The sequence below is a fragment of the Tauraco erythrolophus genome, chromosome 18, assembly GCF_009769465.1.
Source record: "Tauraco erythrolophus isolate bTauEry1 chromosome 18, bTauEry1.pri, whole genome shotgun sequence".
NCBI lineage: Eukaryota > Metazoa > Chordata > Aves > Musophagiformes > Musophagidae > Tauraco > Tauraco erythrolophus.
In genome coordinates, this window is record NC_141482.1 from 5,161,726 (window position 1) to 5,184,210 (window position 22,485).

The 22,485-nt window shown below is 49.1% G+C and overlaps 1 protein-coding gene across 2 annotated transcripts in view; it reads left to right on the forward strand.

Moving 5' to 3' along the window:
- Positions 1-10,969: 10,969 nt before the first annotated feature.
- PPP1R16B (protein phosphatase 1 regulatory subunit 16B) overlaps positions 10,970-22,485 on the forward strand; it is a 48,652-nt gene continuing 37,136 nt past the window's right edge. For both annotated transcript variants that reach the window (XM_086623024.1, XM_086623025.1), the window contains exon 1: positions 10,970-11,216. In XM_086623024.1, the coding sequence (XP_086479150.1) occupies positions 10,970-11,216 (247 nt within the window). The remainder of the gene's footprint in view (positions 11,217-22,485) is intronic.

Sequence of the window (22,485 nt, forward strand, 5' to 3'; positions counted from 1 at the left end):
CTCTGAGCGGCTGATTTAAGACTGAAACTGGTGATGTTGGCACTGCAGAAAGCTGTGCAGAAAGCTGTTCTGTTCGCATTTTGCTAGCAAAACATTTTGTTTCAATCAGATGGTTTGCATCTGAGATAAGGCAAGTTACTCTGGAGCTGTGCTTTGGCAGAGGTGGAAGTGAGAGGCAGTGGTGGGACTGGTGGTGGAGATGCTTTTCCTCAGCCAAGCGTGCTTGGTTTCTGCTGATGGGCATTTTAAGGGGCTTTTGTCCTCTTGAAGTATTACGGTTCAGTTTTCTAGAAGATGCAGGACTCCGTTCGTGCATGCTGGTGGCTGACCTTGACCTGCAAAGGGTAGGTGGACAGAAGCATGAATTTTTTGAAGTAGAGGATGTGTGGTTTAGCTGTGGAATAGGTAAGTTGTTGCGGAGTTCACCAAGGTGCAAGAGCCTTGCCTTAGATAACATCCAGATATTTGAGCCATATGGAGCAGAACTTCCTGCACTGTAGCATGGATAATTCATTTTTCCTGAAGTCTCACCTCTTTACTCTCCCAGCAGAGCCCACAGGTACCCCACTGGTCCCTGTACAGCAGAGGTGGGCAACTCCATCCTGAGTAGATGTATGGGCTCCCCGATGGATACAGGATGGGTCAGAGGGCACGTTTTTGTGTTATTTGGTTAAGATCTTTTGAGAATTATTGGCATGGTTATAGATACACTCAATAGTGTCCATAAGCACTAGAGTTGAAAGCATTTTGTCAGCAATAATTAAATACAACTGCTATTTAAAAAGGATGAATCACATTGTTGCGAAGAGCATCCTCTGTTAAATCTCCCACAAAATCAATATTTCGCCTGTCAGGTGTGTCGCAGACACTTTCAAATCCTGCCAGTCGTATCCAAGCCCACCACAAAGCACCACACATCATCCTGAGAGCAGAGCTTCTTTCCAGTCTCCCAAAACGTCTCATCATGGTGTGATGAGTTGTTTGCCATGGTTGGCTCTGGCACCTGGATGCTCGGAGTCGGTGGTGGTTGTGCCCCGCTGGTGGCATCTCTCCTGTGGCCTGGGGCAGATACCTGGTGCTCACAGGCTCCTGGTGTTGGCTCCTGTGGTCTTGCAATCTGGGAACCTTTCCTACCTTCTGCATGAAGCTGATGCTTCCCACTGAACCTGAACATAGTTGTGCTATGGTCAAGGTGTCCAGCTTGGAAGTAGTTATTATCTTTCAACATCAACGTTAGTATAGCAAACTCCAGTGTGGATGGGCAGGGATAAGTCTTCTCCTGCATACCAGCATCATCTCGCAGCGTGAGCCCAACATGCCTTGTCCCTTCCTCCGATCTCATCGTTGTCGTGGTGGCTTCATTGACTGCTGGCATCATCACCGCGGTACCATCAAGCTGCCAGCCTCATGCCTTCGCCTTCGAAAGAGAAGAACAAGGCAAGACTCTCATCTGGTGGCAAAGAAACCAGAAAAAAAAAAAAATAGAGGAATGTAGTCCTGTTGGATGGTAACTCCCTGAAGTGATGCTATGGCACATCCATGGAGCTGGATGGGGGTAGGTGGGACGCCTGCTCTTGCTGTCACTTCTGTGACATGGAGGTGATGACGAGAGCAGGTTTTCCCTGGGGAAACACATCCTTGTCAACCTCTGAGATCCTGCTGCTGAGTCCGCATGGCCTGAGGTGCCTAGGAGCTGTAAATGGAAAATCCAGGCACTTATCTAGCTCGTTGCTGGGCCAGAATAGGGCTGTTCCCAGGATTTTTTTTTTTTTTTTCCGTGGGCCAAAATGTGTGAAAGCGGCATTAAACAATGGAAGGATTTTGTTGAAAGGACTGAGGTGCAGGTGAATAGGGCTTTAATTTGTGTCTAAAGGGAAGGGTGTGGGCTCTTGCAATGGTGTTTTTGAGATTCTGTTGGAAATTAGCTTTGTGTTTTTCCTGTGTCTTATTTTAAACCCTGTTTTGGGGAAAAAATTGTTGTCGTTTTTCAAATTAGAGATCTCTAGATCTGTAGTTAAAAACATCAGGAAGGGGGATGCAGTTTTGGAAGACTCCACGCATCTGTCTGTTGCAGGGCTGATAAAAACCAGAAGCTTTAGCCAGAAAAACAAATAAAAGGAGTAATATCACTGTCACAGATGGGTCGGGCTGCTTTCCCTGCAGGTGTCTGCGTTGCAATCCACACTCACATATAATGTGCTGTGGAAAAAATAAATGGAGAGCCGAATCGGAGACTTATGCCCTCAATTAATTTTTGTTCCACATAATCAGAGCTGCTGCATGCCTTTCCTTCAATATTTAACTGCCTGGCTCAGAAGATGGGCTCGCTCTCGTGCGAGGGAAGTTTGGATTCGGTTCATGTTTGCACAGAAATCCCATTCTGATCTTTCTTTCTTTGCCTAAGGGCAGAGATCCTGCTGCTCCTGTGATGCTAGAGATAAATTTTGTTAGCAGATACTTTTCTTTGGGAGAGCAAAGGGGAGAGGGGAGTGGTATGTGATGAATTCTTGAAGGAATAAAATTTCCTTGTCTTCAGGCATCGTCTTCTCTAGAGTCTCACGGTGCTGCCTGGAGCCTGTGTCTGTCTCGGGTACAGTCAGTGGGGAGCGGAGAGGAGAGCTTTGCTCCTGGTTTGATGTATACAGCCCTCATCTAAGGAAATAAAATGGATGGGTACAATTAGTGCCATCCCTCTGCAGATTTACAGGCTGTCACATAGTTTTCTCTATTGCACTAGGTTAAAAGGGGACGGCTTGTTTTGGTGCATACTTTGAAACTGAGCCTCAAACTTAGTTCCTGATTTATTTTTTTTTAACTCAATTCACAATCACAGATTTTTTTTCAAGTTCAGAATGATTGAAATGTCCCTCTCCCTTCTCTGCATGACAAGCTGATGGCCAAGAGCCCTGGGTCTCTGTTTTTACCAATTCACTCGTCGGCCTGAAAGCAGGAGGCAAACCTGAGGCTTCACCTTTGGCAAGGAAAAGGGGGCTGAGCAGTTTTGCAGCCCCAAGGCACCCTCAAAGGTGGACCCAGCGCCCAGTCCAGAGAGATGCCTCAAACCAGGGGCTGGAAGAGCCTGCTCTGCCCATGGATGTGGGGGGAGAGCCGGGGAGAGCAGAGCTCGGCTGCCGCCCCTCGAGAGCCTGGTTGGTAGGTAGGATGCTAGGGAATAAAGAATGCAGAGGGAAGGAAAAACCCCCAACTTGTAGTGAACATAAAAACTATCAGCATAAAAATTCTGGATTTGAAAATCTGCCTGGGCGAGGACAGTTTAATGCAGGAGAGTGGCAGCCTTGAGAGAGCTGCGTGGAGCAGATGTAGAAAAGAGCATTTGCTCTATGGAGCTTCTAGATTGTTTTCTAAACCGCCTCCAGGTCCTGCTGCCTTGCACTTGGGCAATTGGGCTTAAGGAACGGCTTTGCACAAGAACCACGTGGAGGGAAGCAAGCACCGAATCGGTCTAGCTTTAATGCTGGCTTGGTCCTAAATCCTGCCTGTAAGCTGTGCTTGGGCTCATGTCCTGCTAAAGCAAAGCTCTCCATGGCTGTGGCCACGTCCAATGAACCCGAAGACCCAACTCTCCAGCTGTTGATAGGAGCTTAATGGCTGGTGTATGTACGTCTGGGGACCACCAGATTCATTTTGCTTGTTGCTGAGGTGCCCCTGGCAAGAGCAGAGTGTTTCCAAGCACGCTGATGTGGAGGAGGACTGCTTGGCACAGAAGGTCCTTTTTTTTTTTAAGGAAGCCCACGTTGAAATAGTGATAGGAACAAGAATGTATATTGTGCTGTGTTGGGTGTTTACAGGACGTATATAGTGAAAATACTGAGGGGCTTTCCTCAAACAACTGCCAATATTGTTAGGAGTGGAACAGTTGGGAGGAGAAAAGAACGAGGCACTGAAGTTTTTCTATTACCAGCGCTGGCTCCAAGGAGATTTTTTGATTTGCTGTTTCGCTTTTTTCTTCTTGCTTGTATTTCATTCCCACTGTTAGGAAGGAGCTCATTGAAGAGGGAGAGATTATCTGGAACGAGAGATAAAGCAGCCAAACCAAAATGGCTTTAATTCTCTGGGGTAGAATTTAGCTTCAAATTTTGAGCTTTCCATTAAGCTAGAAAAATAACGTACATTGATGCACCTTCACCACCCAACTGACCTCTGCATCAAGGAGCAGTGAAACTTCCTTTGCTGCAGATGGGTAAAACAGTATCTTCGCTTTAAGAAGGTAATTGGGGCACAGATTAAGTTACTTACTTTGCATACAAGAAACCTGTGGGAAAGCCAAGAATCTCTCCCAAAAATCCCGATTTCTGATGATAAGCTCTCTCACCCAGAAGACTTCTGTACCTGCTTTTCCTCACCAGCACTCCAGGGCAGTCTGTGGGATTTGTGTTCCCTAAGGGATCTTTGCTGAAATATCTTTTTTTTTTCTCTCCTTTTTTTTTTTAAGTGATGTTTTCTGCCACTTTCCCCTTCATTCCTTCAGGAGGAACCATTCATTTGATGGCGCTGAGCATCTGCCACTTAGAATGGTGCAGAAGCCCTGAGCAAGGAAAGGAGCCGTTTGCTTCTAAGATACCAGTGAAATTAAATCATGCAGCAATGATTTTCATATTTTCCCTGCTCCGGGTGGTTACGCTGCGGGGCTCACAGCACGGTGCAGGGAGAATCGCATGGTGCGTGCAAGAAGAATTTGCCACCAGAAGCAATAGCCAGAGCTGTTAGAGTAGCACTGAGGGATGAGCAGGATCCTCACGGCTGGAGCACAAGCCTAGAAATAATCGTCCCGAGGAGGTGGTGTAGCGCTTGCAGGGAGTTTGCTGCCTGAAGTCAGGCGAGTGTCCTTGTTCTGTATTCATCTGCTCATCAGTGGATCCTCTCAAGCTCGGGAAAAGGGTTTGTTGCATATTATCTTGAAAGTACTGGCTTAGGTGTATGTCAAGCTGTTGTTTAATGGGCTGAGGAATAAAGACTTCAGTTTCAAAAAGAAAGGAAACCCTTCAGGAGGCTGGAAATGCTGTGTTTTGAATTGCTTAGCACTGCAGCCTTTCACCGCGGGCGTTCTCTCCTCCTCCCCTGGGCTTTGTAGGAAACGTGACTGTCCTGTAGCATTGCAGGGGAGGACAAGTGTTTTGGGGCCGGGATTCCTTGGAAGGGGCAGGTGCTCCTCTGTGCAAGCTCTGGAGGATTTGAGTTCCCCTTCCCAGTGTACTGTATGGTCGCCATTGGTATCTGACTGTCTGTTGGTCTTCATTTGGAAGACCCAGCGACTGAGCCCCCTGTTATGGGTGGATGAGGCTATAATGGTTTGAGCAGTTGGGTGGTAAAGTGTGATGCAGCGTCCTTGTTAACAATGCTCTCATGAAACCTTTTTTCCAAAGGCAGGAGGTGAGAGAAGTATTTAAAATAAGGAAAGAAACCCTGGTTGTAGGCTATGGTTGTCTTAGCGTGAAAGACCTTCTTGTCTTGATGCACCCTGTATTAATTAAAAAAACAAAACAGAACAAAACCCTGCAAACCGCAAGAGCTCTTGACCCAGAACAGGGCTCAGTGTTCCCATCAGCTGGCCAGAAGATGGGTTTGGTTTCCCGTCTTCCCAAAGGTATTGCAGATTGCTGCAGGGAGCAGCTGGCGTGACAGTGGTGGGGTGGGGAGTGCCTTGGCAGAGCCGGTGCGGTTACGTGCTCGGCAGGGACACGGTTTAGGAAATGACTTGGAGCGTGTTCCTCTGGGCAGGGTGGGAGGGGGACGCTGCTGCCCTGCTCAGTCCCGCTCTGGGCTGCGGGCAGGGAGGGGATGGATGGCGGCTCTTTGTGTGTGCTCAGCCCCATGGCACACCCACACTTTGGGCAGCCCCACTGTGTCCCCTGCCTTGTTCTCCCTTGGGGACAGTTGAACTCTTGTGCCTTTCTTTCCCTGATGCTCCTGCCTGTCCCTCAATCTGTCACCCTCTTCTCTTGGTGGCTTTCTTGCTGTCTCTGGATGGTGTTATGGCTGCTCAGCTGCTGGTGAGCTCTTCTCATTGGGGAGCAAGCGATGAAGAGCTGCTCTGCTGCTTCCTCCAGACCTTGGGGAGATCCTGGCCAACAGCAGAAAAGGCGATACAGAACATGCATCTTTGTCTGATTTGTACCACCAGGCAGTGACAATCCCAGAGGCGATGCCTGAAAGAGGAACCTGTGAATTCTTCACTGGTGCTTGTTGTCGGAGGATGGGTTCAGCAGGAGGGCTGTGATGGGCTGGTCACCTAGCGTTTTGTGGGGCAGGGGTAGCACAGATCAGCCTTGGCCCTCACAGGGAGCAGAAGGGGTAAATTTGGCAATTCCTCACCTTGCTATGGTGCAGGAGTTGACTGTTAATGGAATAAATCAATCGGACAGCCACCTCCTCTGCAGGCTGCTTATGTGCTCAGATCCCTGCTATAGGCTTTTGTGCTTGGTTTCCAATTCCAGCTGAGAGAGGATTAGCTTGGGGTGGGGAGGAGAGGGCTATTTCTGTCATTCTTCATGCCACTGACTTGACTTTATGCTGCAAAAGGAGACGCTTCACCTAATCGGCTGGGCCCAATCCTGCAGGTGCCTCCTCACAAGCACTCCAGTGAATGAGAATGATCTCCTTGACTTCAGAAGTGGCTGCTCACATACCTGGGTTTTGAATTTTATTTTGCTTGAAAGATGCACGACTTAGAAGAATTTTCTGCAATTCAGAATTGCTGAACTATTGCATCTCAAGGTGTGCCATTCAAGGGTTGCTCTTCCATGGTTTGTGTGGAATAAAACTGAAGTCAATTGATGACACTTGAGTGAAGGACTCTTGTAAGTGTTTGTGTTCTGCTTCGATGTCACGCTGTGCTTTAAGTTGTGCCTTGGGGAGATGTGACGGAGGATTTGCAAGTCTAAGCTCCAGCCTCCTCATCTGGTGGGGGGATGAGGATGCTCTCCAGCATCACTCAGCAACGTGGCTGTTTTAATGGATCTAGCTCCAACCTCAGCAGTATTATGGCAAAGTGTCTGCAAGCTGAATGCTTTTAGGAAGGTCGAGGGTGGCAGCTCTGAGTATGTGCTGGAACAGAAAAGTAAGTGCACTCAGTTTTTTTCCTTTGTGGGGTGCAAGTGCCAACCTCTAAATGTGCAACGGGAAGAAGCGTGTGTTTAGGGAGACGTGGGGCCCTCCAGGCAGGGCTGATGGGATGGCGTAGGCAGCTTGTTGCAACCACTGACTCAGTAAACTCTCACTTCACAGAATCGCCCTCTCTTCTTGTATTGCAAGTGAGTAATTAGTGCCCTGGAAGTTCTTTTGAGCTTAGTGAGACGAATCTTGTGCTAAGGTGAGACAAAACGTACAGGAAGTGCAAACTTTGTTAAGAAAACGATTGTGTTTGCCAACACTTGCGTGCCCTTTGTAGGGACTGATCTTTGGCATGGTTGGAGCGGGTCTTTCTCTGCCGCAGTGCTGTGAGGACGGTGATGGCACAAGCACAATACAACAGTGAGCGTCTCACCTTCCTTTTGGCCCCTGCAATAGTTCCCCGTTGTCCCTGCGGGGCCGGGGGCCACGTTCATCTGGCAGGATGTGCTCGGCATGGCGGCAGGCAGATCTGCTGAGCTCATGGAAACTCAGCTCGGTTCAACATGAGAAACGACTTTTTTTTTTTTTTCTCTGTTCTTTAAATAAAACAGAAACCAAAACGCGATGCCGTGTAAACCACAGACACCCACACAGCCAGCTTCTGTGTCGCTTTGCAGGTAAACAAATGCCGGGGCCTGAAGCTGTGCTGTAGTTAGACTGACCAGTTTGTGCGATGAGAAGTCAATGTGCTGGTTCTTTGGTACAGGGAAGAAACTAGGTCATCGGAAAACAGGCAGCCGGAGCGATGGAGCCAAAGCCTTTCTGAGGTTCTGGGGCCTGTGGAGGGTGCTGGGGGACTTGCACCTGAGTTTGGGAGAAGTTGAGCTGTGTCCCCTTCAGGAAGACCTCTCTGCTCCTTTAGAGGTTCATTTGCTGGTTGGCGTGAGGAGATGCTGATGTCTGGTACTTCTGGGAGCAGATGATGTCTCTTGGTGTTCGTGGATCTCCCCTCTCCACTTTGTTCCTCTCTATAGGCCACTGGAATCTTCCTTTTGTTCCTGAAACATGGGCAAGCAGAGCAAGCCATGCTTCTCCTTTCCTTATAAATCAATGTCCTCTGGCTCTTTCCAAAGTGCAGTCCTAATACCACCAAGAAAGCATCCAGCTTTTTTTTGGGTAAACAAAGAAATGCTGAAATAGGGTTTCTTTGCTCTAATAAACCCACCAAGTTAGGCCCTCAGTTCTACTTCAGGTGTGTTTTGGAAAATATTTGTTCATCTTTCAGCGAACAATGGCAGAAGCGGCCTGGAAAAGGAGCGGGTGGGAGTGCCGCGTGCGGTATGCCGAGAGGCATTTCCTGCCCTTATCTCCCCTCCTTCGAGGTATTGTGAACCGGGCTTCAGATCTGCAGCCTGTGTTACTGGAGCGAAGATGGCCAAAAAAGATACCTTCCCAGGAACGGCTGCCAGGGGCAGGAGCCATGCTGTGCCGAGCCTGAGTTCCCGAGAGATGATGAGGAGCTTCCCAGCCAAGCGCCTCTGCTCGGAAAATGCGCCTGCCCCAAAATAAAAGCTTTTTGGGAAGCGGACTGGATATGCGCCGCTCTTGTTGGCAGGGCTCCTGGGGGCCGTGGTGAGTCCCAGCTCGGGGGCTGCGGGCAGGTGCCAGGGAGCGCTGCGCGGGGCTCTCGTGCCGTGGAGGAGCCGCAGCACACTTCCCTCGCCTTCCCGTGGCCTGCTGAAGTCGTGAGTCCATGTTTTCCATCTCAGGCAAGGGTTTGAATTCCTGGGTAGTATCTCTCTTATGAAAAGGCTTGCAAGGATTTGGGTTTGTCCCCATGTGGAACTAAAGCATTCTTTTTTGGCAATATAAGTTCTTATGGGATGGAGCAGGGTTTTTTTGTTCAGGTCTGTCCTGGAACCCTCAAAATAAGATTTGCAGGTGCTGCTGAAGCTGCCCTTAGCCTTCTGTTGGCCGTTTACTGGATAAAGTGACTGCCCGGGACCTGCCTGTGTGCTCTGGCCGAGTTTGTTTGTTTTCAGTTCTCAAACCAATTATCTCGTGGAGGAAATGGCATGCCTTGCTGTCAGCCTGCCAAGATATTTATAGGTAAGGTCAAACCCCAGTGGAAGGTCTGTAGCAATGTTTGGAAGGAGTAGATGTCTCAACCTTGTGAAGTTCACTGGGACGTGGTGGATGTGCTGCATGGCATGGACGTTTCCCTGCAGCTCCTCAGAGAAATGCCTCCTCGGCTGGGCTGCTTCGCCCTCTGAAGAGGGATGAACGGTGGCTTTTCCTGCCTTGACTAGATGGATGGGGTGGAGTTTGGTATCCTCACCACATGTCTCACCTGCGTGTGACTCTCACCTCTCTTCTGCTGCTTTTTCCCATAGATGCTTTGCATCCATTGCTTATGAGACTGTTACTTCCTCTCTTTTGGAGCAGGAGAGTTGAGCAAGGAATGGCTTCAGCTGCTCAGTTGGGGCTTTCTCAGGTGCTTGTGAATACTTAAGTTCTCCATGAAGTTTTGTTGTGGGTTTGTTTTTTTTTTTTTCCTTCCAAGCTGGCTGAACCGTAAGAGCTCTCATCTCATATGAGGTTATTTGTGGCTTACCTCGATTTGGCACGCTCACCTTGCCATTCGATGTGCTTTGCATGGGTCTGTTTGGAAAGGACTCATTCAATTTGCTCGTGACATTGGCTTTATTTCAAATGCATCTTTCCCTGTTGGACTGCTCCTTAAATCTGGGACATGCTTCCTCCTCCTGTGCAGCAGATGACTGGGCGGCTGCCGGTGGGTGCTCTGGTTGATGGCTCTGCGGGTAGTCCTGCTCTGAGCAGGTCTGCGATGTCATGGTCACACCGAGAGTCTAGGGCTGTGATTTAACTGCTCCCCTTGCTGTGCTTGTGGAGCCCCTACAGCAAAACCAGAATGAGCTAGTGTGTGGTGCAGAAAACACCTGAAAGAAGAGAGAAATAAACACAAAACTCCATGTTTTTAAGTAGCTGAGGTGGTTGAAGTGTTAATAATACCTCCTTGGGAGCCACGTCCTATCCATCTGCCCTTGGCTAGGGCTGGGGTGAGAAGGGGCTGATGGATGAAGTAGAAAAGTGCAGGTGATGCTCCTCTGGGAAAACCTGCCTGGCCTCGAGGTGCCGGACAGGTACCCCATATATCTCCAGCCTCTGGCTTCTGGGTTATCTGTGCTGGGATGGCCTTGACTGGTGTCTGGGGCTGCCCTGGGCTCTGCCACGGCAGATTTGGTCCCCTTTGCCCTGTGCTTTGCTGCCCAGACCAAAATGCTTCAGGGAGGCAGCTGCTGGTGTGCATCAGTGCAGCGTGGTCCTGGCTGCGGTGCTGGGGGCGGCTGTGGTGGGGGGAGATGGTTATGCTGGAAGGGGCGAGCTGGAGGGAAGGATGTGTCTCAGTACTCGAGTCTCTCCTGAATTGTCCAAGGGACAACATTGAATACTATGGAAGATCTTTGCTCATTAAGACTTTCTTCTGCTCAGGAAGGAGGGCTACCTCGAGCTATGGACACGAATAAATCGCAGGCTAAAACTGCTTAATCAAGAGGGGTTTTCTTGGGTGGGTGTTTGGAGTGGTTGAAGGGTGAAGTCACAAAGGCCAAGTGAGAACAGCCAAGCAATTAAAAGGCAATTAAGTGAGCTGCCTTTTGAGATGGTAGGTGTTGCCTGTTGTGATAAGACTTGATCCGTCACACTTTCCTCCTCATTTCAGGTTTCCACCATATTCTCATCCAACTCTGCGATGGGCCCTTCCCAGCTCAGCCTCAAGATGCTGGTATAGCAGCAGGCAGCTGCCACCCAGAGGACCTGCAGTGGGACACCGTTTCCCGCTGGGACATCCTTCACCTCCCCTCTCTCAGCAGAAGCGATGGATGCCCACGTGGACCTCCTGACGGAGCTGCAGCTGCTGGATAAGGTACCCACGCTGGAGAGGCTGCGGGCAGCCCAGAAGCGGAGGGCTCAGCAGCTGAAGAAATGGGCGCAGTATGAGAAGGAGATGCAGCACAAGAAGCGGAAGCATGAAAAGAAGAGAAATGCTGTTAACCGAAAGAAAGTGTCTTTTGAAGCCAGTGTTGCTCTGCTGGAGGCTTCTCTGAGGAACGACATGGAGGAAGGTACGGCACTTTTATCTGGCAATTTCTTTGTCTGGCTGTGTGTGAGGTCTGTAGCGCCGTGGTGTGCAGAGGCATCTGTGTTGACATCCATGGACTGTGCTACCCTTGACGTGGTGTTGGTCTCTAGAGCGTTGCCATCTCTGACATAGCTATGGGGGTCCCAAAGCACTGTGTGACACCAGCATTGCCTAAATTGACATCAGGAGTGGGCACACAATGCTGGGATAGGGCAGGAGTTACGACTGAGATTTGGGGAAAGAGAGGTGGTTTTCATCTCTTTCCTTTTCATACTTGCTACTTACAGGACGTGTGAAACACTTCTTGGCCTTCTGCATGTGCCTCTTAGTGTTTTTATAGAAGTCTGTCGCAGGGATTTACATGTCAGTGTAAATCTATTCAGCTTCCCTGCTTGGGGGGTGGATTGAGAGCCACGTGGATGTATGATTTCTTTTTTTTTTTTTCTGTATTCAAAATACTGAAGAGCATGGCTTTGCTTAATGCGTCCTATAGAAGAGAACTGCAGCTTGTTCAGAAATTGGTTTAATTGCACGATTTCCAAGTGGATCAAAGTGCTTTGCTTTGCTTCAAAATCTGAAGGGAGGAAAAAAAGAAGTCTAAAAGTTAATCCCCATTAGCCTCAGCACTGCAAAGGGGAGAACCTGTAAGCTCTGGGGTGTCAGAGCTCGCTTCTCTGCGGAGAAGTAAAATCACTTCTCGGAGGAGACCTGGAGCAGCCTTTGGAGTTGCCACTCTGCCAGGTAGCAAAGTCGGTGTGATCTCCCTGATCCCTTGGCATGGCAGAGACAAGGGAGATGCTTAGGGAACCTGACCAGTTGAGTTGCATCTCTGCTAGTGAACGTTGCTCTGGTTTCCAGCATCTTTTGCAAGAAGCAGTATATACTCACCTGGTACGTGGGTGGAAGGCAAGGACCTCGGCTTGTTTTGTGAGGAATCTCCCCAAAGTTCTGTCCCTGTGTCCAAGAAGGCCTTTGCACACTGTAACTTGTCCTCATGTGCGTGTTTTGCACCTGTTTGGAAATGGGAATGCTTTGGGGGTGGACAGTGATGCCTGTCCGGGCGGTGGGTTACAGGTGCTTGCCAAGCCCTGCTGTGTGTCTGTGGCTTTGCCCGTGTCTGTAGCTTCTCTGTGGGAGAGCAGACCTGCAATAATGTCCTGGAAACTGCAGGCTTTTATTTCTTTCTTCCTTGCTTTCAAGGTTTAACAGTTGCTTCCAGCTCTTTGCTCCGGTGAACCTGTGTTGCTCGCTCTGAGCCTTTGTAGTCTTCTAGGAGAGCCCCAACAGTGCAGCCAACTAGAGCCCTGCTGTGAGATTGTGCCCGAGATGGCAATCTATGACTTGTATCACCTCTGCCTGTGCTGGCAGACGCTTGGCCAGGCATGGCTTTGGGTTTTGTGCCCAGCTGCCCACCTGCAAGTGACAGGTCACAGCGCTGGAGTGGGTAACGAGTGCTTCATCATCCTCCTCTTCGTGCAGCAACGGTGCCTCCGCTCAGTGCTTGGGCTGGCAGGTGCGATGGGGCCGACGGGTCATTTTGCTTTCTGCACTTTCTGGCTTTGAACCCAGGCGGTTTGGAAGGAGGAAAGCTCCTTCACCGTCTGCCTTACAAATACTTTCTAATTTTGAGAGACGCACAGACGGCAGAGATGTTTGCAGGCGCGGCACTGGCGCAGGGCTGTGCCACACGTGGACTGTTGGGTGTGCAGGAGTTGGGTTTTCAGCTCACAGCTTCGCTCTTTTCCTCCTGTGCGGGAAAATCCATCGCTGCAGGTCTCTCGTAGTGCTGTAACCCTGCTGACCTGTTTCCGTAGGCGAGCCCGGCCAGTGGGGCTTGGACCATCAGTCGCTCTTTCCGATGCGATGCTGATGGCACCAACTGTGATAAAGGCACTTCCCTGCTCGCTGGAAAATCAACCTCTCCACCCTCCGGAGAGGCAGGGGCAGCGTCCATGGTGCCACAGGTGCTTCCCCTGTGTAGCTGGATTTTTTCAGATGCCTCAAGTTTTTAAATTCCATTTGTTTTGTGGTCAATTAAAAGTCAAAAAAATAGTGTGTGGGCAGGTTCTGTCCCTGCTCTGCCCCCTCTGTGCTGTGGGACCAGTATAAAGGGAGGAGGGCACAGAGTCAAACCCAGATGCCAAACTGGGAAAACTTATCTAGTGCCCTTGGCCAAAGTGAGGGAATTTGTGGGCTTTCAGAGATCCCGGGTGGTTATTTTGGTGTATGAATCATCTTTTGTTTCCATGTGGGAAGTGGAGGGGGAGGTGAAATATAAATGATTAAGAAGTTGAGCAGTTAGCGTGAGGAGGGTTGGAGAGCTGGGGGTGCAGCTGGCACGCGTCACCTCGGAGCGGGTGTGCCATTTCCATTCTTTGTAACTTTTCCGTACTTTTGTGTTTAATGTTCTCACTCCTGAAGTGGGAGAGGGGATGGTAGCAGGCACTGTGCAATTAAAATGAGGGAAAAGAAAGCGGAGTTGAATAGCGAGTTGGCTCTGTGTCCAGAAGGTGTCTTCTGCTGTGGTGGAACCTCTGGATGGAGGCGATGGGTCAAGCCTTGTAGGCATGGAGTATGGTGGGTGCAAAACCCTGCTCTGCTTTTCGGAGAGCAACCCTGTGTCCCTGGGGAGCTGGATGTGCTGACTTCACTGTCCTTGGCTTGCACCTTGCCCGGGTGTCACTGAAAGAGCAGCGCTTGTTTTGTTCCGCTTCGTGTGCCCCCGGGTGTCTGCAGCACCTTCCCTCATCCCTGTTTCCTTCTGCCATCGATGGCACAGCCACTGGGCTTGAGCCATCCTGGCTTCCTTCTGACTGTGCAAATGTGATGGCCTCAGAGGAGAGGACTTCTTTCCTGTGTAAGAATTCCAAGTTTGTCTATGGCTGATGAAGCCCACAGGTGACTGGATGTGTTGCAGAATTGCTGTATCTCGGTGTGGTGGTGAAGCAGGGCTGAAGCCAAGGGCTCCTGGGGACCATCAGCCCCGGCGTGCGCAGGAGCTGTGAAGGGGTGATGGCTCCTGCCTGCTCGTTACTCGCGCCTTCTGCAACAGATCTGTCAAAACATCCCAGGCTTAACAAACAAGCTGCTATTAAAAGCTCCCTTGGATCTCTGCTGACAGAACCGGGGTAGGACGCGTGCCGCAAACACGGTGGTGGCAGATGTGAGCGGACAGTCGCACTGGGGAGAAGTAGGTGATGGGCAGCGACCCCGGACCTAGGGTAGCAGTCCTCCTGGGCCAGGACCTTCGTTTTGGAAAGCTGAAATATCTACAGACAGTTTGTGGGTGAGCTCCGAGGTGAGAGCAAAGCACTCCCGGTTGCCATACTGGACCTCCTCCCCTCTCCCATGGAGCAGCTGGGAAGGACGTGCTGTGGAGGGCATCGTACCCAGTCACCATTTGAAATGGAAATATGTTCAAGCCCTTACCCAGCTCTAGGCACGATCTGAGCTGGTTGTGGGGACAGTGCAGAGGGGAGGACGCTCAGTCCATACGGAGCTTACTGGGAGCGGCACCGTTGTGTGCAACCTCTGAGCTGTTCTAAGGCTTTATAACGCAATAAAGCAACGCTTTATGAGCTACAGTACTAACTGCGAAGAGCTTGTAAGGGCTGCTGAAGGCCTTTTGAGGCCGTCCTGCAAGGTGGTGGACTGAAGCCAGCAGGAGGAGGCTGGTCCCACCATTCCCAGGACAGCACCTTGTCCCCGTAAGCAGCCCTGGCTGCTGCAGGGCTGTCGTGTCCAGGTCTTTCTACATCGCTGAGCTCCTATAAAAGCAGCCCCAGAGCGCGGGCAGAGGAGCTGACGTTCTGTAAGTCGACAAAAGAGATCCCAGAGGTGGGTAAAGTGGCTGCCTGTACAGACGTGTGGCATTTGCTGCCTGGAAGTCCCTTCACACACCCGGGGCGAGCTCCCGCTTGGAAGAAGCTGGAGGTGTTCATGTTAGCTGGGGGGGGGTGAGCTGTGTTCCCTTCAGCAAACTGATGGAGAAATAAAGCCCCAAAGGATGGATTCACCTTCCATCAGCGCTGGAGGTGCCCTGCTTTCTCCTGCTCTCGGTTAAGAACTGCCTCCCCACAGATGCCGCTGCCCCCCCCAGCCATGGCTCCAGGAATCATCACCACAAAGTCCTTCAGCTCCCACCTTCTGGCACCGCATCCTGCGAGCAAAACTTGGTCAGAGGCAGAGCATTGCATGAAACAGCGTTTCTGCAGAAGTTTAACCATGCAGATCCTTATGAGCCAGAAAGTGAGTGAAGTCTTGGATTTGATGACCTCGGACTTGGCATCCAACAAAACGGTTCCCATTCGCAGAGCAGTGGGCACAAGCTTGGGGCACGCTGGGCCCCGCACCAGCGTGGAGAAGATTTCCCTAGGGAGGGTATGAGTATTGCACAGCTTATTCGTATAAATACATCCCCCACTCTTCCCTTCATGCCGACCCTTAAATCCCCCGTAAAGGTGCGGTAACGACAAGCATGGCAAACCCTTCGAGGAGCCGTCCCCAGGCAGCTCCTGCCGCGCTCCCTTTGCACCTTTCTGGAATAAAACCAACCTTGTCATTTGCAAAGGCACTTTAAAAAGAGGCCCTAATTAATGTCTATAAATTGCTTTCTTTAACCTTTCCAAGTTGATGGGATCTGTTCCCTTGTTACTAAAAACCTTTTATGAGGTGCCTTAATTTTCCACCCACGTTATTAGTCTCCTGAAGCTTTTTACATGGGATTCCTGTGTCCACATCTATGAGCAAGTGCATTTATCTGTCTGAGAAGATTTTTTCTCCTGGGTTTTGTGCCCTTTGAAGGGCTCTGAAAAGAAAAAAAAAATCTCTTTTATCACCAGCAGACTGAGTGTGTGTCTGGGCATTTGGGGAATGACTCGAGTCAGAAATGAAAAGTTTCTGTTCAATAACAAAGGCATTTCTTGAGTTTTAAACTCCATAGGTGTGGAAATGAAACCGTCCTTTTCGGGAAGCTGCGCGTGGGAGCTCTTGGCAGTGATGGATTTTGTTAATTTTGTTAATGGTGGTTGGTATGTCTTCCAAAAGCAGATTCACGTATTTGGCCACATTTAACTTGGCTTTTTCATGCAATCTGGATGCGATGCCAACGCGGGGTGGTTTGCATATGATGGCTAACTAGATGGCATCTGGGAGCACAAGCAATATTAATATGCAACTTTCTCTTGTTGTCATAACAAGTAAATAATTTTTTTCTGACTTCCTGGAATTTCAATCAAGTGGGAAAATGATTTCCATTTCCGTAAGAGCTCAAAATGCCAACTTTTCTGGTTGGAAATTAATGCTGGAAGTCCATCTCAGGTTTTCCTGGGATGAGACTCTCTCCATCCCCAAATCTGGAGTAAATGTACATATTTTGTTTCAAACTCTTTCTTTAAATGAAAAAGTTTGATCAGAAATATTTTTTTATTATTATTTAAATAACAAAATGAAATATTTCCTTAACTTCAGAATGCATTTTATAAGATGTTACCCCAGCTGTTCCAGAAGAGCTTTGGTTTCAGTGAGTCAAGCCTCTTCTTAACCCCTTTCAGAAGACCTGGGGTGCCTGTTGTCGGGACGTGAGCTGTTGTGCGCACGGAGCATCGCTGCTTGCTGTTTCAAGACATGCAAGTTGGGGAAGCAGATTCTTTCCGTACCTACAGACAGAAATTCTGCACCTTTTGAGTTTCCCGAGTCACAGCAAGGCTCTTGGCACGAGCAGCCTCCCTCCTGCGCCCCGCGCAGCCAGCAATCGCTTTTCTTGACTAAAACAAGTACTGAAAGCGCAGATGCGGGTGTGCTCTGACTGGCCTTGTTAAGAAATGGTGATGTAGGGATCCTGGCTGGAATTTTTCTTGATCAGAATTTAAACCCTGCCCCCAGCCTCTCGCAGGCCCGTCTGTTCACCCCCACTTCCGCAGGCACATCTTTCTGCTCGCACCTTGTTTCAGCAGAGCGCACGTTCTTGGCTTGCGTGATGGAAACGGGCTTGTTTCACATCACTTCGGTTTCTTGCTTTTACATGTGTGCCAGCTGCCACCATTTCTGATAACATTGAAAATATTTCTTCTGTATGTCATAGAATCACAGAATGGTTTGGGTTGGAAGGGACCTGAAAGACCATCTAGTTCCAACTCTCCTGCCATGGGCAGGGACCCTTCCACTAGACCAGGTTGCTCAAAGCCCCATCCAACCTGGCCTTGAACACTTCCAGGGATGGGGCAGCCACAACTTCTCTGGGCAACCTGGTCCAGTGCCTCACCACCCTCAGAGTAAAAAATTTCTTCCTTGTATCTGATTGAAATCTGCCCTCTTTCAGTTTAAAGCCATTGCCCCTTGTCCTATCACTACACGCCCTTGTAAAAAGTCCTTCTCCAGCTTTCTTGAAGGCCCCTTTAGGTACTGGAAGGCTGCTAGAAGATTTCCCTGGAGCCTTCTTGTAATACTATGTATCTTGTAATACTAATCTTGTAATACTGTAATGATTAAACACTGAGTTCAAACTACTTGTCCCTCCAGTAAGGACAGTCTTTTGGATTCAAGGTGTTTTTAATCAACAGGGATTGGTCAATGACTGTTGCTGATCCCAGATTTTATTTATTAGTAGAAGTGGCTTAAATTACTTAATTGATGTCTAAAATTTGGCTACAGTGTGTTTTGAGGGAAAACTTGGAACCGTTGTCTCCTTGGTTGCATCTACCCCTAAATGCAAACTGGGCATTTCTTTGGTTTATTGGTGGTGTTGGTAGTCGCTTCTTAATGCGACGGTGAGTAAGGAGTGTTCCCTTTCGAAAGGAGATGTGGGCAATGGGCAGCGAAGGCTGATGCTCCCCGGGCTGTGCGTGCGAGGTGCAGCAGGTAGGATATGTCAGGTCACCATCTGCTCGGCAAACCCTGCCTGGCCAAATCACGGCAGGGGGAGCTCAGGATGCAACGGCCGCCTTCGCCGGGAACGTCAGGACTTTTGTCAGCCGAAGGCAGATTATCGATGGGACCTGAGTTCAACCAGGTGCCTGGGGATGTTCGTGCAGACGACCAAGTGTTGAATCGCTGGCGTTTAACCTTTCCCTTCCCTGTCCTGGCTGCTCTGTTTCCAGTGACGTGGAGGCAGCCTTGGTGGCCGATTTGCTGATATCTATAGGCTGCCAAATGTTGAAGCCAGAACTTCCCAATCTGAGCCTGATAATCCTTGCTGATATATCGGTGGCTTTTTCTTGCCAGTAACTTCCCAGCTTGGTTGTCCTTGCGATCTCCCTGGGGGAAATCGCTGCCTTCCATCCGGACAAAGGCGACCAAGGCATGGAAGTGCAGCAATGGCCATGGATACGGGTCGGATCAAGCACTGAAAATGGCACACTTGGCTGCCTGCTCGGTGGGATAACAGCGTGGAAGGGCTGATGCTACAGCCAGCTCCTCGCTCCGGGGGGGTTGTGACATGGGGTTTCTTGCAGGCAACGTGTTTCTTGCCTGCCTGGCTGCTTTCCAGGTGTGTGCTGTTTCCTACGCTCCGATTAACTGTGTGTTTTGTCCCACTCCAATAACGAGGAACCAGAGAGCACAAATAGCAGCTCAGTCAGGGACCTCTGGTATCTTCTGCGTAATAAGCAGCAGCAACCTGGAGTGAAATATCGTCTGTCTGCCCACCTTGGCCATGACCTCCGATAGCCAAGGCTCTGTCTCGCTGCCATGCTGTGTTGTGATATCTAATCCAGTTCTGCCAAAAGGACTTAATGCTTCAGCCTGATCACGCTCGAGAGCTCACCGGCAGCAGCATTATGTTTTCAGGTGTATTTTGCAAAAAAACAAACCAAACCAAAACTAAACAAAGCCCCCACAACAACCAAAAAAACCACCCAACTCAAACAAACCTACTTGTTTGCAAATGAATATTGGTGGGCAAATGAATATTTTTGGAGGTGAAGCCTTCTTGCTGGACCTCACGTGGCTGCTTTACCCCGATGCAGTTGAAAACGCAGTGCTTGGGTATAGTTTCCAGACAGGAAGCACTTGGCCGTAAGCTGTGGCTGTAGGCTTTGCTTTCTGCCTCTTCTCCTGGTCAAGGAGAACTTGAAAAGTGTATTAAATCTATTTTTTCTTTCATTTTTTTTTCCCCAGATTTAAATTCCTGCCTTTCTGGTTTCGGGCCAGCTCGGCTCAGCTGGGTGTAGATTTCTTCCTCCTAGAATCATGGAAAATAAAGGTCGAGAGGGCCTTGGGAGGTCATGTAATCCACCTCCTGCCCCAAGGCAGGATCAACTGTATCTAAAACGCTTGCTGATGAGGTTGGAGTTAGGTATCTTAGGGTATTTATAGGCATCTCTGCAACAGGAGAGCAGATACCTGTGCAAGTGGCCCTGTTTCTTGTTCACTTCTGCGTGTTTTTCTCACTTACTTCTATTTACTTTGCTTTGCATCCCATCCTTACGCTTGTTGACTGCGAGTTTTCCTACTTCCGTGAAGAATGCTCTAATTCTTTCTTTAATAGCAGTTGCTATGGCAGCTGGTTCAGGCAGTGCCTTATACCCTAGTGCAGAGCTGCCTTCACATACACTTTCACGGCTTGTTTTTTCCCCTGGAGCTTGGCCAGATCTTTGGGAAACCATATCACCTGCTGTGAATGTCTTGAAAAAATAAATAATAGATTAAAAAAAATCAGAATCTGTCAAAACTGTTAAAAATGTCTCCTAAGCCTTGCCTACCCTCTAAGCCACCGCCTAAAGGATGCTAAATAGGCCTGGAAGCAAACTGTTTAATTCTGTCTGCTGATGCCTTTGTAATCAAGAGGCAAGATGCAATCAAGCACCCCGTGCTCCTCGTCGTTCGGGGAACGAGAGCCCATGTGCAGCTACTAGCAAGCGGATGCTTTCCACGGAGATCTCCCTGCAATTTGCAACTGCTTGTTACTTAATTTGGCCTCCGAATTCCCTAGATAGCGTGAGGTAGACCGGCTATGAATGTTACTCGTGTAGGAAACTGGCTTTAGTTGCTCAGTTGAGTTTCTCATGCTCCGTATATGTTTTATGACAGTTTGCAGCATCTGTCGGTTTGGCCAAGGATTTCAAGCTGGATCTCAGTTCCCTTTTTCTTGGTGGTCTTGTCTGTTCTGCCTGGCTTTGCTTTCAGGGTGGCACAGAGGAGCGGTCCCTGTCTTGAGTGTAAGAGCACCAAGCTCTGAATTGCAATGGGAAACTTCTAAAGTCTAAATTCAATTTGTGCGCCTTTACCTGGGATGGCAAGAGAGATCGTATTAGGGGAGAGGGAGAAAAAACCAACAAAACCAAACCCAACCATGAAGCAAAAAACCCCCACTTTTTTTTCTTTTTCTTTTCTAAAAAGTGGAGACTAGAGCAGGAATGAACCTGAAGGTCACTCTCACACCATTCCCCTTGGTTGCACCACCCCTGTTTTAACCTGGTTGGCAGCTGATGGTTTCCGTAGTGGGGAAGCGTTATCTGCACACAGCTTGTATTTTGTCCTGTGTGGCACCTACATCTGTCTGGAAACATCCATGTTTTGAGTGGGTGGGGGAGATTCTGGCACCTTCAAAGTATTTCCACTCTGATCTGATTAAGAACAGCAAAGGTTGGAAATCAAGGGCTGGTACTTGCACGGTTCCAGTTGAAATGATAAGGCTGGAACCTAGTGAGACACAATGGCTTTGTGTGTTCAAAGTCTTTCAAATTGTCCAATCTGAAGGATCCTTTATGTAAAAACACATCTATTTCCATAAAAGCAAAATTTTACCAGCAGCATATTCTCAAATGAGAGCACACAGTCATTGCACTGGAATGGAGCGGCTCTGCTGCGCTGTGGTTTCATTGCTGCAGGACATCTATGGGCTGCCCGGCAGCTTGGGATAAGGAAGTCACCTGGAAATCCATATCAACTCCCAGCCTTTTGGTGAGGGGAAGGAGCAGTGCCCCTGCCATACAAGCCAGCCATTTCACTCATGTTAAGGATGTGGTGAGAAGAACGCTTTTTGCATTTGCATTGTTAGGACAAGGGATAATGGCTTTAAACTGAAAGAGGGGAGATTTAGATATAAGGAAGAAATTTTTTACAATGAGGGTGGTGAGGCACTGGAACAGGTTGCCCAGAGGAGTTGTGGCTGCCCCATCCTTGGAGGTGTTGAAGGCCAGGTTGGATGGGGCTTTGAGCAACCTGGTGTAGTGGAAGGTGTCCCTGGAACTGGACAGGGCTTTGGAACTGGATGATCTTTCAGGTCCCTTCCACCCAAACCATTCTATGATCTGTCTACCAATGCTGTGTTCAATTCTCATGTGTTACCAGTGGAGGCAGATGAGATCCTAACTGAGGTGCTGTGATTAACCTGGAGAGTCTGGCAGCTCTACAGAGACCAGGACCTAACTTAGAAACCTGGGGCTGGACCACCCGTGGTGCTCCTGCAGAGAGTGAGTTTCAGCCTACTTAGGAGCTCAGACTCTTTCTGTGACTCTCGAACTTTTCAGACCTGGTTTATTTTTTCACTTCAGATTCTGTCAGTTTGTCTTAAATTAGCAAGGCCAGAGCAGGGCTTCTTGGGAACTTAAATGGGACTCTTCTTTTAATTAAAATTTTGGTTTGATAGCCTGAAATAGCAGACATTAGAAAGAGCCAGAGCTCCAGCGAAGGATGACAGTCCCCATGGATCTGCAGTGACATCCTCCTGGCCTTCAAGCAGTTGATCTGTGATCAATTTTTCTTTCCTTCTAAAGCTGATGCTGGCAAAGCAATGATGTGATATGAAGCTCCAGCCTAGGCTGTAACCAGTCAACTTCCAACCTGCTGCTGGATGCTGGTGCCAAAACCACAATGTGTGTGGGTTGGTAAGTGACAGCAGGTCATGGAGAGATGCTGGAAGTCCATTTTGCTTTTGTTAGAGGGGCCAGTGAGTTTAAAATTTCATCTTAAGGGGCATCTAAGCTGGATTCCCTGTGTGCTTTCACAGTAAATTTATTCTTCCATAACTTTAATCATGCAGCTGTGAAATAGCTACGAACAAGCTGCCGCTCTGCCCCCTGACCCAAATTATTCTCATCTTTGGCAATTTGCCATCACTCTTCAGAGCGAGGAAAGCTGTCATTTGAGTACTGGTCAGCATTGAATCTGTAGTGTGGATTCAAGATTTGGGTCACCATTGCATTGTATCACTCAGTGCTCTGAGATTTCCTGTGTGTTCAGTAGCAGAAATATTTGCAGCGTTGATCTGTCCAGTTACCCCAAGGGGAACAAGAGAACAGCAAATATTTCTT